General features: G+C 51.5%; 1 protein-coding gene across 1 annotated transcript; it reads right to left on the bottom strand.

Annotated features, from left to right (window-relative positions):
* Positions 1 to 11,407: 11,407 nt before the first annotated feature.
* LMJF_18_1350 (conserved hypothetical protein) lies at positions 11,408 to 13,306 on the bottom strand (the record flags this gene model as incomplete). Its single annotated transcript, XM_001682492.1, has 1 exon — positions 11,408 to 13,306. One exon carries the CDS (start codon positions 13,304 to 13,306, stop codon positions 11,408 to 11,410), a length of 1,899 nt encoding a protein of 632 aa, XP_001682544.1.
* Positions 13,307 to 14,405: the final 1,099 nt, after the last annotated feature.

Raw genomic sequence — 14,405 nt, 5'->3', positions numbered from 1 at the left:
CAACAGACATGTATGCAGAGACCAGGTGGTGTGCGATAGTCCCATTGACACCCTCAGAGCCGACCTCAGCATGGGCATGCGGTTGAGAACACAAGCAACCAACAAAAAAGAGGGGGAGGAGAACAGGGAGGACGATGAGCTGCACATGCACATGTGTGTACATACAATGGCACAAGCAGTGCCATCAGCAGGAAAGACAAGGAGAACGTTAACCCAACGCACAAGAACAAAAAGAAGAAAAGCTATACCCTTCGTTTTCTAGATGATTGAGCTGCACCGAACAACAGACAAGCGCGTGGAAAAGGAGAGGCGTCTCCCGCACAGTCAGGCCAGCCGACACACATACACACATACACACATACAGTCGATACGTCCTCTGAAACTACACTGTCCCTTTGTTTTTCCACCTTGTTTGCTTGCTGTTGGTTTGCCTCTTGTTCGTCTTGCGAGCGGGTGTTTAGCACAAGAAAAAAAAAACGGAAAGGGCGTAAAGCAAGCGAGCGGGAGAGCGAGACAGAGGGAGGGAGGGAGGGAGGGAGGGAAACGAATAAAGGGACGGATGAGAAAGGCGTGTGTGCGTGTGTGCACGTGTATAGTGCAACCCACACATGCACACAAAGAGAGAGAGAGAGAAGCAAACACAAAAAGGAGAAAAGTTGTTTGCGCACCTGTAGAAGGAAGTGTGGCATGACGGAGAGCGCGACATGAAGGGGGGAATGTGATTGCCATGCAGCTTTACAGAGAGAGAGACAGAGACAGAGATGGTGAAACAGAAAAGAGCGTACAGCAAGAGAGCACTTTTGAAGGGAGCGAAGAAAAAGAAGGAAGGCAGGGCAAGCAGACAAGTCTCTTGCATGCAACAATGTCACCTGTGCTTACAGGCAGAGGCGGCACCGAAGAGAGAGAAAGACACGAGGCTCTGACAAAGGACTTCGACGGCACAGACTCAGAGGCCACGTATAAAAAAAAAAACTTCACTAAAGAGGGAGGGGGAGCGCGGAGGAAGGAAGAAAAAAGAGTGCAGAGAGAGTGAACGAAAATGGGGAAGCAAAAACAAATCGACGAATAAAAAGCGAAACAAAATAAACAATGCAACAGCATAAACACACACACACACATATCCAGAGAGCACGCATACGGCACATAACATGAGGCATGTATACAGTGTGTAGTGCAGGAGACACTAACCAGCAACAAAAAAGGGGGAGAGTGCGCTGATGGGAGGAGGGGGAGGAGAACAACTCAAACAAGACAGAAAAAAAGGGCGCGTCGTGAATGCGGCACACAAACGAGAAGGAGAACAACAAACACAAAGAGCGAGAGAGAGGAGGGCGGTGCGCAAAAAAAAAGTGAGACGAGGGTGCAGCACAAGAAACCGAGTCAAAGCCCGTACATAGAGGCGTATGTACGCTTTACGATAGGCCTGAGCAGGAGACCAACCATCCAGCGAGAGCACGAAGACGAAAAAGAAATAAGCTCACACATGCACCGCCTTGCACTACGCACGTCGTGTGTCTTTTACCTGGGTAGTCTGGGGGTACACGTGGGGCCTCGCCCCCATCTCCCACCTCTCGCGGCGTGCCTCAAACTCTCTTTCCTGCTAAAGGGCAACCTATTTTAGTTTCTTTCTTCTTCGCCCTGTCGGCTTTACATATCCTCCGGGCATCGTGTGAGCGCGCGCCCATGCTTGTCTGCTTGCAAGCTCGCTCTCGTTCAAGCCAGCCAACGGCGCGAGCCGTTGTGTGGGTACGCATGTGTATCCACTTTGAAGACCTTGTCCTCGTCCCATTCGCTTACTTTCCTGTCAGCACGATAAAGTGAGCATGAAGAAAAAAGGGAAAAAGAGGGGGAAGTCAACGCAGCACTACGGCCTGCACACCTCTCCTCTGTGACAGCTTTTCTGTCTGTGTATATAGAGAGAGATTTTGGAAGTTTCCGTGCTGCCGCCCTCGATCTGACCTCGTTTTGTTTTTTGGTATGCTCTCGGCTCACTAACGCTCTCCACCCCTCGTTTCTCATCATAAAAAAATACCGGTGAGATTTGCAAAAACGGTAACACAAAAAAAGGGCTCTCCAGAAAAGTGGGCATGCACCCGGGTCACCGCCGCCATGGAGACGGGGTGTGTGTATGTGTGTGTGTGTGTCTGTCTACGACCGTGTCTCGCGGTGTGTGTGCGTGAGTGTAAGTGTGTTGTCAGGCTTCAGTGGATGCGCGGATGCCATTTTGTACACAAAGAAAGTCGGTGTTTCCCACGCGCTAAAGCGCGTGAGAGCCCCTCCCCCTCCCTTGTCTTGTCCTTTTTCGTTGTTTTTTCGTTGGTGTTTGCCCATCCCGCATTATCATTCTGTTCAGAGCAGCCGCTGTGGCTTGGTGTCGGTCCGTGCGCACCGGACAAGGCAAGGATGAGCGCCAGCGAAGAGGAAGTAAGAAGGTGCAGGGCACTGACACAGAGAGCACCGCCACACACGGCGGACACACAAGCAGCGCACATACGCGCTGCAAAGGGAGGGACGGACGGCAGGTCAGCAATGAGAGAAGACAGGTTTGAAGCAGGAATGCGAGACATGAATAAAAAAAAATAGAAAGTCAACGTAACAGAAACCCGAAAAAACAAAAGAAGGACCCTACGGCACTTGCTGCAGAGAGAAAGAACCACGAGGAGACGACAAGAGCGAGAGCAGGGAAAGCAAGCCAAAATCAAGTAAGACATCGCAAGACAGAGACAAAATCAAAAAAAAATGTGCTTCAGATGAGGAAAGAAAACACACACACACACACATACACACACACATACACACACACATACACACAAGAACATGGAAAAAAGGAAGGACACGTGGACAGTGACTGCGAGAGAGAGAGAGAGGCAAGTCGTGCGCCATAGCCAAAAGTGAAGAAAAAAAAAACGTATGCAAGAAAGACAGGAAGAGACAAGAGATGAAACACAGTGAGAGAGCGAGTGAGAGACGCACGCCTACAAAACGCACGAGCATGCGAGGGCAGAAAGAGGGAGAGGACGGACCACAAAAAAGAAAGCACCAACACGGAAGCGGCAAGACCTACACCGAGAAAGAGAGAGATGTATAGAGATGTATCTATTCATATATGCAACAACGAAAAAAAAAAGGAATCGCCGGCCGACAGCGATAAAGGTGTATGCACACGGACTAAGCGCACGGCCCACTCGACTTTTTGGTGTCTTTCGGTTCTGCTTTTGTTTTTTTGAGAGGGAGGGAGGGGATGGGTAAGTGTGTGTGTGTGTGTGTGTGTGTGTGTGTGTGTGTGTGTGTGTGCGTGTCTTGTACTCTCGATAATACGGCAACAGAAAGAAACCACACCGGCGCAGCCCACAAGACGAAGACATAATCCGCTAGACGAAGACAAAATAATAGGCTGACCACAGAGAGAGAGAGCGTAAAGCAGCAGCAAGACAGAGAAGTAGACCAGGGAAGACGTGAGACGAAGAGCAACATTCGTTGTTCGCTTCACATCCAAGACCACCACAAGAAGAGCGACGAGGGCGAACGGGTCGTCCCCAGCAACGTGAAGGAACGAAAACTTGATAAGACGATGGAGGAGTGCGTGTGTGTGTGCGTGATAGCAAAAAAAGGGAGAAAAACAAGAAGGCAAGCAAGCACGGAGGGGGTGGCCATACGACCTCTCGACACGCCTGTACATCAACATCAACGGAAAGAGAACACACGTTTGCGAATACTGCGGCCAGTGGTGCACCCTGTTTATGGAAAAGACAAAGACGGACAGAAGAGGACGGGGCGGGAGATCGCAGGATCCGCGGAAGAGGGACAAGGGCAAAACCAACACAGGGTGGCACAATTGTGTGTGTGTGCGTGTGTGTAACTGAGAGGAGCTGCACAGGTACGCGTACACCTCGTGACAAGAGAAAGGCAGACAGAGAGGGGGAAAGCATGTTCGAGCGTGAGAACAAGAAATACAGGACGGAGACAGGAGAACAAGACACACACGCTCACATGGAGAGAGGAGAGAGGAGGAATACAGAGAAAGCACGAGTAAAAGAGTAGGCGGATAGATACATAAACCACGCACACCCTCCCTTCATGGTGGTGTGTAACGATCGAGAAAAACAAAAGAGAAACGAGAAAAAGGTTCGGCGCAGAAATGTGGAAAGCACGAAAGCAACAAACAAAACAAAAGAGAACAACAGAAGAAATCAGCGGTTGGGTTTGATTAACGCGACGGAGAGGAAGGTGAAGAAGAGAGATCACGACAGCGCATCAGAACACGTAAAGCGAGAGAAACATGAGCAGCAGCAGCAGCACAGGACACACAAAAAGAAGGGAAGAGAGAGACAGACGTGGCAATCTGCCTTGCCCCCATCCCGTGGACGCCAAGCCAGCGAGCCACAGAAATGCACTTGTAACGTGCACGTCATGCCATCACTGCCTCAGGTGCGAAAGAGAAAGCAAAAACGAAAGTGTGGAGAAGGGCACATGCATAAACGGGGGAGGTAGGGGAATAGGAAGATGAGATGAGAGCAAGAAGCTTCCTTTCATCGCTTCAATGACAAAGTTTGAGGCCTCATACCCTTCTAGATTGCTTCGTCGCCGCCCTGCCCCACCCCCACACACACACCACCACCATCCCACCCCGCGGCGTGCGTGCGCGTGTCCTGGGTTCGTGTGCGAGTACTCGTGTGCGCAACAGCCACGAATGGGGGGAGAAGGAGGGGGGCGGCGAAATGCAAAACATGCCCTCTTCATGACGCTCTTGAGAGCCTGGTCTACTGCAGGGTGCCTCGCTGAGACTCTCCCCTTCTCCTCTCGCCTCGACCGCAGCGCTCTCGCTTCGCTGCTTCGCTTGTTGTTCTTGTGTGTGTGTGTGTGTGTGTGTGTGTGTGCGTGTGTGTTTGTATGTGCTGACGATGCAGCGCGCGTGCTGATTGCCCTCTCTACTTTTGCTTTGGTCACTGGTGCCGGTGGTACTGCTTGGTGGTGCGTCGTGTTTCTCCGCCCCGCTTCGCTCCAATGCGTAGACATACAAGCGATTCCGTCGAGCAAAAAAAAAAGAAATAAATGCCGTGAAAACAGCGATAGGGCCCACAGCACTCAGCACACACACACACACACACAAACACTGAATCACGCCAGCAGTGAAAAAAAAGGAAGCACGAGAACATGTACAAGATAGGGGAGGGGGCGGGTGAGGGAAGGAAAGGGCAAGGAAACATAAAATTTTGAAACAAGGCACTTCTTCTCACCACGGCTCACACGTAAGTACACGTGCTTGCTCGCGTGCGCTCTACAAGGAGCAAAAAAAAAAGGAGAGACGCGAGAGACGCGCTGGAAAGGATAAATCAAAAAATAAGATATCAATCCACACAAATAGACACAGCTCCATCCGACACACACACACACACACACGCACACGGGCATTATGGAGGCGGAGGCGGCGGAAGAAGGAAGGGAAGGGAAGAGAAGAGGAGAGAGAACTGAAAAAATTCGAAGAGAAAGACAGCCATAGAAGCTTACATAACTAAAGTGAACGGAAAATCCAAAATCCAAAAAAATGAGAAGAAATACAGGGCAACAAGGGGGTGAGGAAGGAGGAAGGACGAGATAAACAAGGAGACACAAAGACAGAGAGGGAAGCGGCGTTGAGGTGGATACACGGACCCCGCGCTCATCACACAGCGCTCATGCAATGAGGAGAGAGAGAGATTCGGAGAGAGCAAAAAAAAATGCACTTACAAACAGAAGAAGCGATCCGAAATAAAGCAGCGAAACAACACGGAGAGAGGAAGCCGCACGCACACAGAGAGGGGGAGGACAAGACCAAGCAAGAAAAAAAATGAAATGAAAAGCAAACAAAATGAGCGAACGACAAGCGAGTGGCAGCGTGAGACGCCATTATATATATATATACATATATATAGATATATTTCAACGCATTTATGTTCGTCTGTGGTTCTGCACTGAGAGTATGGCACCCGTCAAGAGAGGAAGGGGGAAAGACGTGAAACGGCAAAAACAACGCCCAGAGACACACGCAGCATAGGCGGACAGCACGACAGCGCGACACAAAAGGAGCAGACGATGTGCTCGGAGGAGCGACGCACATTAGGGCGGGGAGGGGGGGGGCAACAAAATTAGATGTGAAAATACAAAAAGACAACAGCAGACAAGGCAGAGAAAGAGAGCGTAGTGCGATCGGTGCGCTGCTCTCTCTGAACAGCTTGTCTGTTTCCCTCCCTTTCCCGAGTGAGTTGGCTTTGGTTTGGGAATGAGCCACTGTGCAGGGCGTGTGTACGCACATAGTTCTGTTGTTGTTGAGGGACGTGAGAAAAATAAAGTTGGAGTTACGCCCGTGCGGCATACGCACACACTCCTCTCTCCTCGTTCGCACGCCCCAGGAACACCAGACGCAGCAGCGCGAAGCGAAAAAAAAGAAAGAATTCTATGAGAGCAAACTACCTGCACACATGAGGCCGCCGCCCACTCGCCACTGGCATTCACATACACACATGCACGCCTCCCCGTCACGGCCGGCAAGCGAGAAGACATAAAAAAGGGGAAATTATATATATATATATATGTAGTAGAGAGAGAGATGGTGAGGAGACAGAAGGGCAGCGTAAACAAAAAAAGGCAGCGTACAGTAGCCCACCCAAAGGACAAGAACTTGTCGGCGAACAATAAAAGAGGTGCATCCCCTCTCCTCCTCTCCCCCTTCCTCCATGCGAGTGTCTACAACGCACAAACGAGAGACCAAAACACAAAAATGAAGAAAATGATGCTCATGAGCACGCATCCAATATCGATGTTGTCGTTGACGTGTCGCTGGATATGTGTGCGTGTTTAGGTATGTGATGATGATGCGCGTGTAGGCTTCAAGCAAAAAGAAAAACGCACGAAAAAGGGAGGAAACGAACGCTCACGCAGGCAGCGTCAGCCGCACACGCTTTTATTCAACTCCTGCATCTACTGTGTTTGTGAGCTTACCTTCCTTTTGTTTTTTGGCCCTCCATTGACATCTAGCATCCCATTAACCAGCTCTTTTTGGGTTTCTTGCGTGTGGCCTGGGTGCTCCCTGCCATCCCTATTCATCCGCCTCTCCTTTCCACTCTTGACAACGATGCACAGGCCCTGCTTTCATTTCTTTCCGTTTGGTGTTAGTAATTTGTCGACGCCTTCGAACCGCACACAAGTACACGCCTCAACACACACGTGTGGATGCAACGTGGCCGCATGTAGACACCATCCGAAAGGAGCGATGGAAGCGGAAGGAACACACGCAGAGGGCAACAGCGACAGACACAAAAAAACATGCAAAACATATATATATAAATATATATATATATTTTTTTTCGTGTCGTCGTGTGTGTGCGTGTGTGTGTACTAATCCACTCGTCATTTTCGTCATTGCCCTTCTCAGAGAGATACGTGAGACGTACGTATACAATGATACCGCTGTTGTATACACACATGTGTGTATACAACAGCGGTATGAAAGGGCAGACGGAGATGAAACGTACAGAAAAGAACTGAAGAAAAAAGGGGGCCCGCACGTGCAAGGGGAAGCAAGCACCAGATCATGTATCAGCTCTCACTCGCTTCTCTCTGATAGTTCTGCGCTTCTTCTTTTTCTGTCGTGCTTTTCCTTTGTTTGTTTTGTTGCGTCGCGCATATAAACTCACATGTCCACCGCTGCTCGCGCAGTTTCGAACTTCTTTCCGGGAGCTCGCCGTTCCCTCTTGTGCATGGTCATAGACACCGTGCACAGATGGAGAGGGCCACGCCTTTTGGTTGTTGTTGTTCTGCATGTGTGTGTGTGTGTATGTGTCTGTCTGTGTGTGTCTGTGTGTGTCTGTGTGTGTGTGTGTGTGTTGAGGCTTCTGTAGACGGACCACCTGCCAATGACAACAACACGCAAACACAGCAACGCACGCTAAAAAAAAAAAACAACAGCAGAAGCAGATAAACGCGACGCATCCCTGCTACGTTGAGCCACAGAGCCCTTGTCATCCCTGACCATGGTTGTACGCGTGTGTGCATATATCGATAGATACACGTGGGTCGGTGTGTCATTGCTGCAGCGGATGGGAATGTCACTGGATCTGCGGTTGGTACGCTCAAAGCAAACACGAAAATATATATATATATACATATACATGTAAAACAACGAAAAGAGCACCAAATAATAATAATAACGAAGAGTAGGGGGGGGAAGCGAGGAGGAGGAAGACGGGCACGAGACGGACAACAAACACAAAAACAAAAATGAGACCATAGACATCATCGCACGCATCCAATGGGAAGGAGACAGCAGGGAGAGGCGGCAACGCAGAAAGAGACCACACACACACACACACCAGGACACAGCGAGAACCTGAGAAAAGAGGAAAGGGGTGAATCGATGAGACGCGACACACATTTTTCCTTGTGCTGGGAAGCAAGAAGCGGCTGGCAGGGAAAGGAAAAAAAAAAGAAAGATGCAAAATCGACGGTGAAATGGCGAGCAAACACAGACACGCACATCCAAACGACACCAAAAAAAAAAGAACGCACACAGGCACACAGATATACAACTCGAAAGGGAGGGAGGGAAGAGTAGCCTGGCAAGCAAAACACGGAAGAGAAAACAACAGAGAATAAAAAAGAGGGAGACCCACCTACACAGCTAAAAAGAGAAAAAAAACGAGCACACGCACCCACAAAGCACAGAGATCCTGTTGCACATCTCCGTTTCTGTGTTTCGTTTCTCGGGACCGGTGTGTGTGTGTGTGTGTGTGTGTGTGTGCGTGTGTGGGTGGGTGTATTCCCCTGTGTGCGGAGGTGCTTTCGCTCTTTAATTTGTAATGATGAAGCCGAAAAAAAAAAAAGAGACGTACACACACAACGAAAAGGAAGCAAGCGAAAAGTGAAGAGAGCCCGACAAGTCCACCAAGTAGACAGAGTAGAAAAAGAAGAAGCCGTGGTAATCGGGGTAGGGAGGAGGGAGGAGACTCGGAAGTGAAAGGCGGAAAGGGAGGACGAGCGAAAAAAAAAATGGTGACTAATGGTGACGATATACACACGCAAAAAGGGTGCGGATAGAAACGACGAAATGCGAGCAGGCGATGTGGGCATACAAGCTGCTCGAGCTACCCAGACGCGCGCACGGAGAGAAACATATATATATATATATATATATATATATATATATATATATATGTACATCGATCATAACTTATCGATCCCACCCTCCTCGTAACCTTTTCGTTCGTATCGTATTGCTTTTCATTGCACGATACTCCTGCCCCTTGCAAATACAGCTCTCGCCTACACTCGCTCGCATGCCCTCTGCCATACTGGTGCATTGTACGCATCTGGTCTAGCGCGCGCACGAGGGGGATTGGCCTACGCTCCCCCGCCCCTTTTTTTTTCAAGGGCGCGCGTGTGCGCACGTATTTTTGCCGCTTGACAGCAGACGCATTCAAAGAGAAGAACAAGATCGACAAGAGACGGGATGAAGAGTGCAAGACAGAAGCTGCGGCGACGCAGGACGACAGCGAATGAAAAGGGGGAGAAGTGAGACACCTGAGTGCGCGCCAACGCAGCCGACGGGAGTTGGGCGCAGAGAGGAAGGGAAGGGGGTGAGAGAAGGGCAAAGCCCATCACAGAAAACGCCCAAAAAAAAAAACTGAGAGTCGAAACAGCAGCGACAACAAACACAAAACAAGCGCAAGAAGGGATAGCGACACCGATAAGCTGTTGTGAATGTGACGAGTATGCGTGTAAGAGTGCGAAAAGAGGGATGGCGAGAGAGACAGTCAGACGAGGAGAGGCGGGCGTGCACTCCTCGGGGTAACCTAACCAGCAAGCACACATGCGCAGCTGACGCAATCGCAGACATACAGGCACATACACCGCTACGTGCACCAACACACATCTACACACAAACACGGATGCAGCTGACATTCATGGTTGTGCAACGACGCAACAACCAAGAAGAAACACAAAAAGCTGGAGAATAACAATCACATATGGGAGTTGATAACCAAAAAAAAAAGAACAAACAACAACAACAAGGACAAGACGCGTGCAGAAGCATGGTGAGACATGAGTCGACGAAAAAAAAAAGAAACGCGCAACATATAACGAAAATAAATAGCGAGAAGGAACCTGGAGGAGGAGGGAGAGAGACAGAGAAGCTTATACGTATGCTTGCACGTGCACGTGTGTGTGGGGAGGAGGGGGAGGGGGTACATTAGAGGAGGAAAAACAAGACTTCGAACGGGGCTTCCGTGTGTTCTTCAGGCGCAAGTAAGCATTGCAAAGGACCCACAAGGGCAAGGGAAACAGAAAAACGAACAACCATCAAGGATGTCGCAACATACACTCGAAGCACAAAAAAGAATGACGCGTGATAGCGGTGAAATCAGCGCGTCCGCTCACATCGGAGAGACGACAACACGCAACATCCACAGCGACAACACGAATATAGAGGCGCAAGAGGTGGAGAGACGACAATGAGAACGCTGCTGTTATCTCCTTGTCCCCTTTCCTTCTGCCCTTTTTTTTCCTCTCTCTTTTTCATACGTTCTCTGTGGGAGGGGGTGCCTGTATTTGCGCACCGGACATCGGTGCCCACTTCCTTTTTTTTCTTCGCCCTTGTTTAGGGAGCCCGGATACAGCATGCGCTGTGGTTTTCTGTCACACGCTTCTTCCCTGCTCTCGTTGTTGTTGTTGCTCGTGTTGGGTTTACTGGCTCCTTTGCTTTTTCTTTTTTGTCCGTCTGATACATGTGCACGCAACAACGACAATGTGTGTGTGTGTGCGCGCGCTCGACTTTGTCTCCCTTCCCTTTCTCTGGCCTCATCTCCGCTGCCTTTGCAGTTTTGCAGCGCTTCGTGAGCATCGTTCACCTCGCGCGCTGCCGACCTCACACAAAAAGCACGATGGGCAGAAAAGGAAAAGGAAGAAAACGAAAATGCAGCGGGAGCAGCAGCACCAGTTGCCCATGTCATTCCCTCTCTGCGGCACATTGGCGCCGTTGGCGTGCACCACCACCTCCCCGCACACCAGTGCGCAGTAGCTGCGCACGGGACCCCCCCCCCTCTCACCGGGTTCGCTCAGACGGCTAAAAACAAAAAAACAGACAAAAAACACGCACATGCAGGGAAGCAGAAGTTAAAAGATAAAACATGTATAAAGACATTAAGAAAAAACGAGGGCGAGTCCCCCCCCCTTCCTGCTTGTGTCGTGTATAACGGCGGCACAGACACGGAAACATCAAAGCCCAACGAGCGGGGGCAAAAGACCAACACCAAGCCGCGGAATGGCGTGGACAAGGGGTAGAATCACATAGGTCACGCGCGCCACGAGGAGATGGATGCTACTGTGTCGCGCTTCGAGTTACGCGCAAGCCGCTGTTGCGCGTTGGGTGACCTCAAGGAGACGACTGCGACATCTCGCCGGCACCGACGGGCCCGAGCACCGTGGCCTCCAAAGCCCCGCGCGGCAGATACAAAAGCGTCCCGAGCGACTGAGAGCTCGTCAGTGTCTGGATGGCAAAGGGCGTGAGCGAGATGGAGAAGGACGGAGTCACCGAGTGCATGGGCATGCTCCCCGCTGCGTGCAGCTGCTGCGCCACGGCCTCCTGCAGCTTTGCAGACACGGACGTGTTCAAGATCCCCTCGACTGGGGTGGGCGTTGCCTTGTTGGGCTTTGCGCCGCTCAGCACGGTCGCATTCGTGGCATTGCTGGAGTTGCTGTTCACCGTGTCAGGAGAATTAGTCTGGCGGTGCTGCGGTAGCTGCTCCAGGGTGAGGGAGCTACCACTCCGTTGCGCCCGCCCACTCGCCCCACCGTTGCTCGCGCCGCTGTTGCCGTTGTGATGGTTGCACTGAATCGTGTTGTTGGAAGTGCTGCTGGTATTGTTATTGTTGTTGCTGTTGCTGTTGCTGTTGCTCTGCCCATCTCGCTTACGAGGTGCGCGCTTGAAGTCGCCCTGCACTTTCGGGTCCACGTGCACGGTGTGGATGAAGTTGCAGCGCTCGCCGCAGTTGCACATGCCACTGTTTTCGTAGCTGTCGCAGCACGTCAGCGTTGTCTTTCCAGCCTCCGCGTGTGCTGCCGCACCTGCCGTCAAGAGAATCCTCTCGGAGGGAATGGCAATACTATGACCGTCCGGCTGCACCACCTCCAGCCTCTCGCCGGCCGGCATGCGCGGGTACGTGCAGAGAGTCTCGTGGCGCCAGATGTAGTTCACGTGGATCGGGTGTGCCTCAAGCATTGTGTAATTGCAGTCCGCGTGCACAAACTTGCAGCTGCTTCCCATCGCGCAGCTCTGCGGCTCATGCGGGCGGTAGTTGCGGCACAGCACAAGGCGGGTGATGTTCAGCCGCGCAGGCGGCAGGTGAACCACGCAGTTTGTTGGCACATTGTAGATTAACTTAAAGTCGGGGTCGAACACGTCAAGCGTCGCCTTGGCCGTTAGCATCTCCTGAAGCGTGGCCTGGTTCTCGCGGCGGGTGGACGCGCTGCTGCTGTTGTTGCCGCTGTTGGAGTGGTGCTGGTTGCCTGCAATCGTCGCAGCAGGGGAGCGGTTGACAGCGCCGCGGGCGCGCGGGGAGGCACTCGGCATGTGGCCCTGTATCGCATAAGGGGTTACCGAGGCGCTACCGACAGTTGCCGGTGCCATACCGAGCGGGCCGCTGCTCAAGAATCCGGTCGCTGCTGCGTAGAACGGGTACTCTCCAGACGGCGGGGCACCGTTCGCTGCTGCTGCACCTGAGAAGAGGCCACCGGCAGGCGGCGTGGAGGTCAGCGCCGTGGTGGTGCCATTCGACTCGAGAGTGTAGAGGGTGCCACCGTGCTGCTGCATCTGCATGATGTTCGCCTGTGTTGTCGCTGCAGGGCCAGCGGAAGCCATCACCGGCGCACCTGTAGAAGAGGACAGGTAATACTTTACGCCATCCTGCGCGTGGACAGCGGTGGGTTTGCCAGCAGCCGCGAGTTGTTGCTGCTGCTGATGCTGCATGAAGACCTCATATGGAACAATGGAGGCGCCATCAAAGGCGCCGAACGGCACGCTGCTCATCGGAATTTGCTGCGGCGGCGCAGCCTGACGGTGCAGCTGCACACCAGACGCATCCACCAACGAGTAGACTGTAGCGCGTCCAGCGAGCTGCTGCTGTTGCTGCTGAGTTGGTGTTTGCGGCGCGTTGGTGGTGGTTGTCATGTAGCTTGTCTGTGGAAACTGCAGCTCTGTCGATGGGCCAAAGCCGGAGATGGGCATGGGGTGGCCGAAGAGGCCAGACACATCTTCATACACGGGGGAGAACATGTTTGCGTAAGTGAGCGTGTCGTTAGGGGGGAAGCTAACAAAAAAAAAAACGAAAAATGTAGACGCGGACGACGGTATCACACCGCCGCACAAAGCACAGAAAGAGCGAGGTTTAATGCACACAAACACAAAAAGGGGCCCGCGTGGTCGTGGGCGGGGGAGGGGGAGAGTCGGCAACCAGCAGCGAAGTAAAACACACAAATATGAGAACACCGTAACACGACCACCAACACGAGCAAGACGAAAAAAAGAAATAGAGAGAAAACACGTTTGCGGGTCTTCTCTGGGTTTGTTCTTGTTGATGCTGTTGTGATCTTTTGTTTTTGAGGGGAAGGGGGGAGCGAGGCCACCTTGCTACCTTCGCTTCTACTTTGTATTGTCGCTTCCTCACACTCTCACTCTACCTTGTCTTTATAGCTGTGACGTCAACGATGGAGTGGGGGTGGGGGCTGTGGTGGTAGTGGTGATTGAGCGAAGACGGAGAAGTGGTTTCAACGACTGCAGACACGAAAACGAAAAAAATGAGAGAAAAGAGGGGGAAAACCGAGGAACGAAGAAACGAGTGAGACACGAAGACAAGCAATGCAGCGCAAAATGAAAAATATACATATATAGAGAGACACGCACGCGACCAAAACGCAGAGGCACAGGAAAGACAACGACAATGCGGAAGACAGACAGAGTGTAGAAAGATGAAAACGAGAACAGCAAAGGCGTGTGGAGGGGGAGAGAGAGAGAGAAAACACGCACACACATACACACACGCAACAGGAAAGAAGGAGGAAGAGAGAGGGAGAGGGAGAGAGAGAGAGAGAGTAGGCAGTGAAATACAATACAAAGAAAGCCACAACACAGAAGAGAGAAAGGCAAGAGAAGAGAACAAAAAAAAAAGAGGGAGAGAGAGAGAGAGCTATCTCCTGTAAATCTTTGTGTTTCCGCAGAAAAAAAAGTATCTCACACCTGTTTTCGGCCTTCTTGCTTGCCGGCTCTGTACCCCTTTCAATGCGTTCTAGTACACGTGCACGAGACAACGAAAAACTCGAGCCCAGCGTGGGTGTTGAGGAAGGCAGTGAGGTACAGAGAAGGAAAGAGAAGCAGG

This window comes from Leishmania major, chromosome 18, assembly GCF_000002725.2.
Source record: "Leishmania major strain Friedlin complete genome, chromosome 18".
Lineage (NCBI taxonomy): Eukaryota > Euglenozoa > Kinetoplastea > Trypanosomatida > Trypanosomatidae > Leishmania > Leishmania major.
The sequence above is the reverse complement of the archived record's forward strand: the minus strand, read 5'-3'. Positions and strand labels throughout refer to the sequence as shown.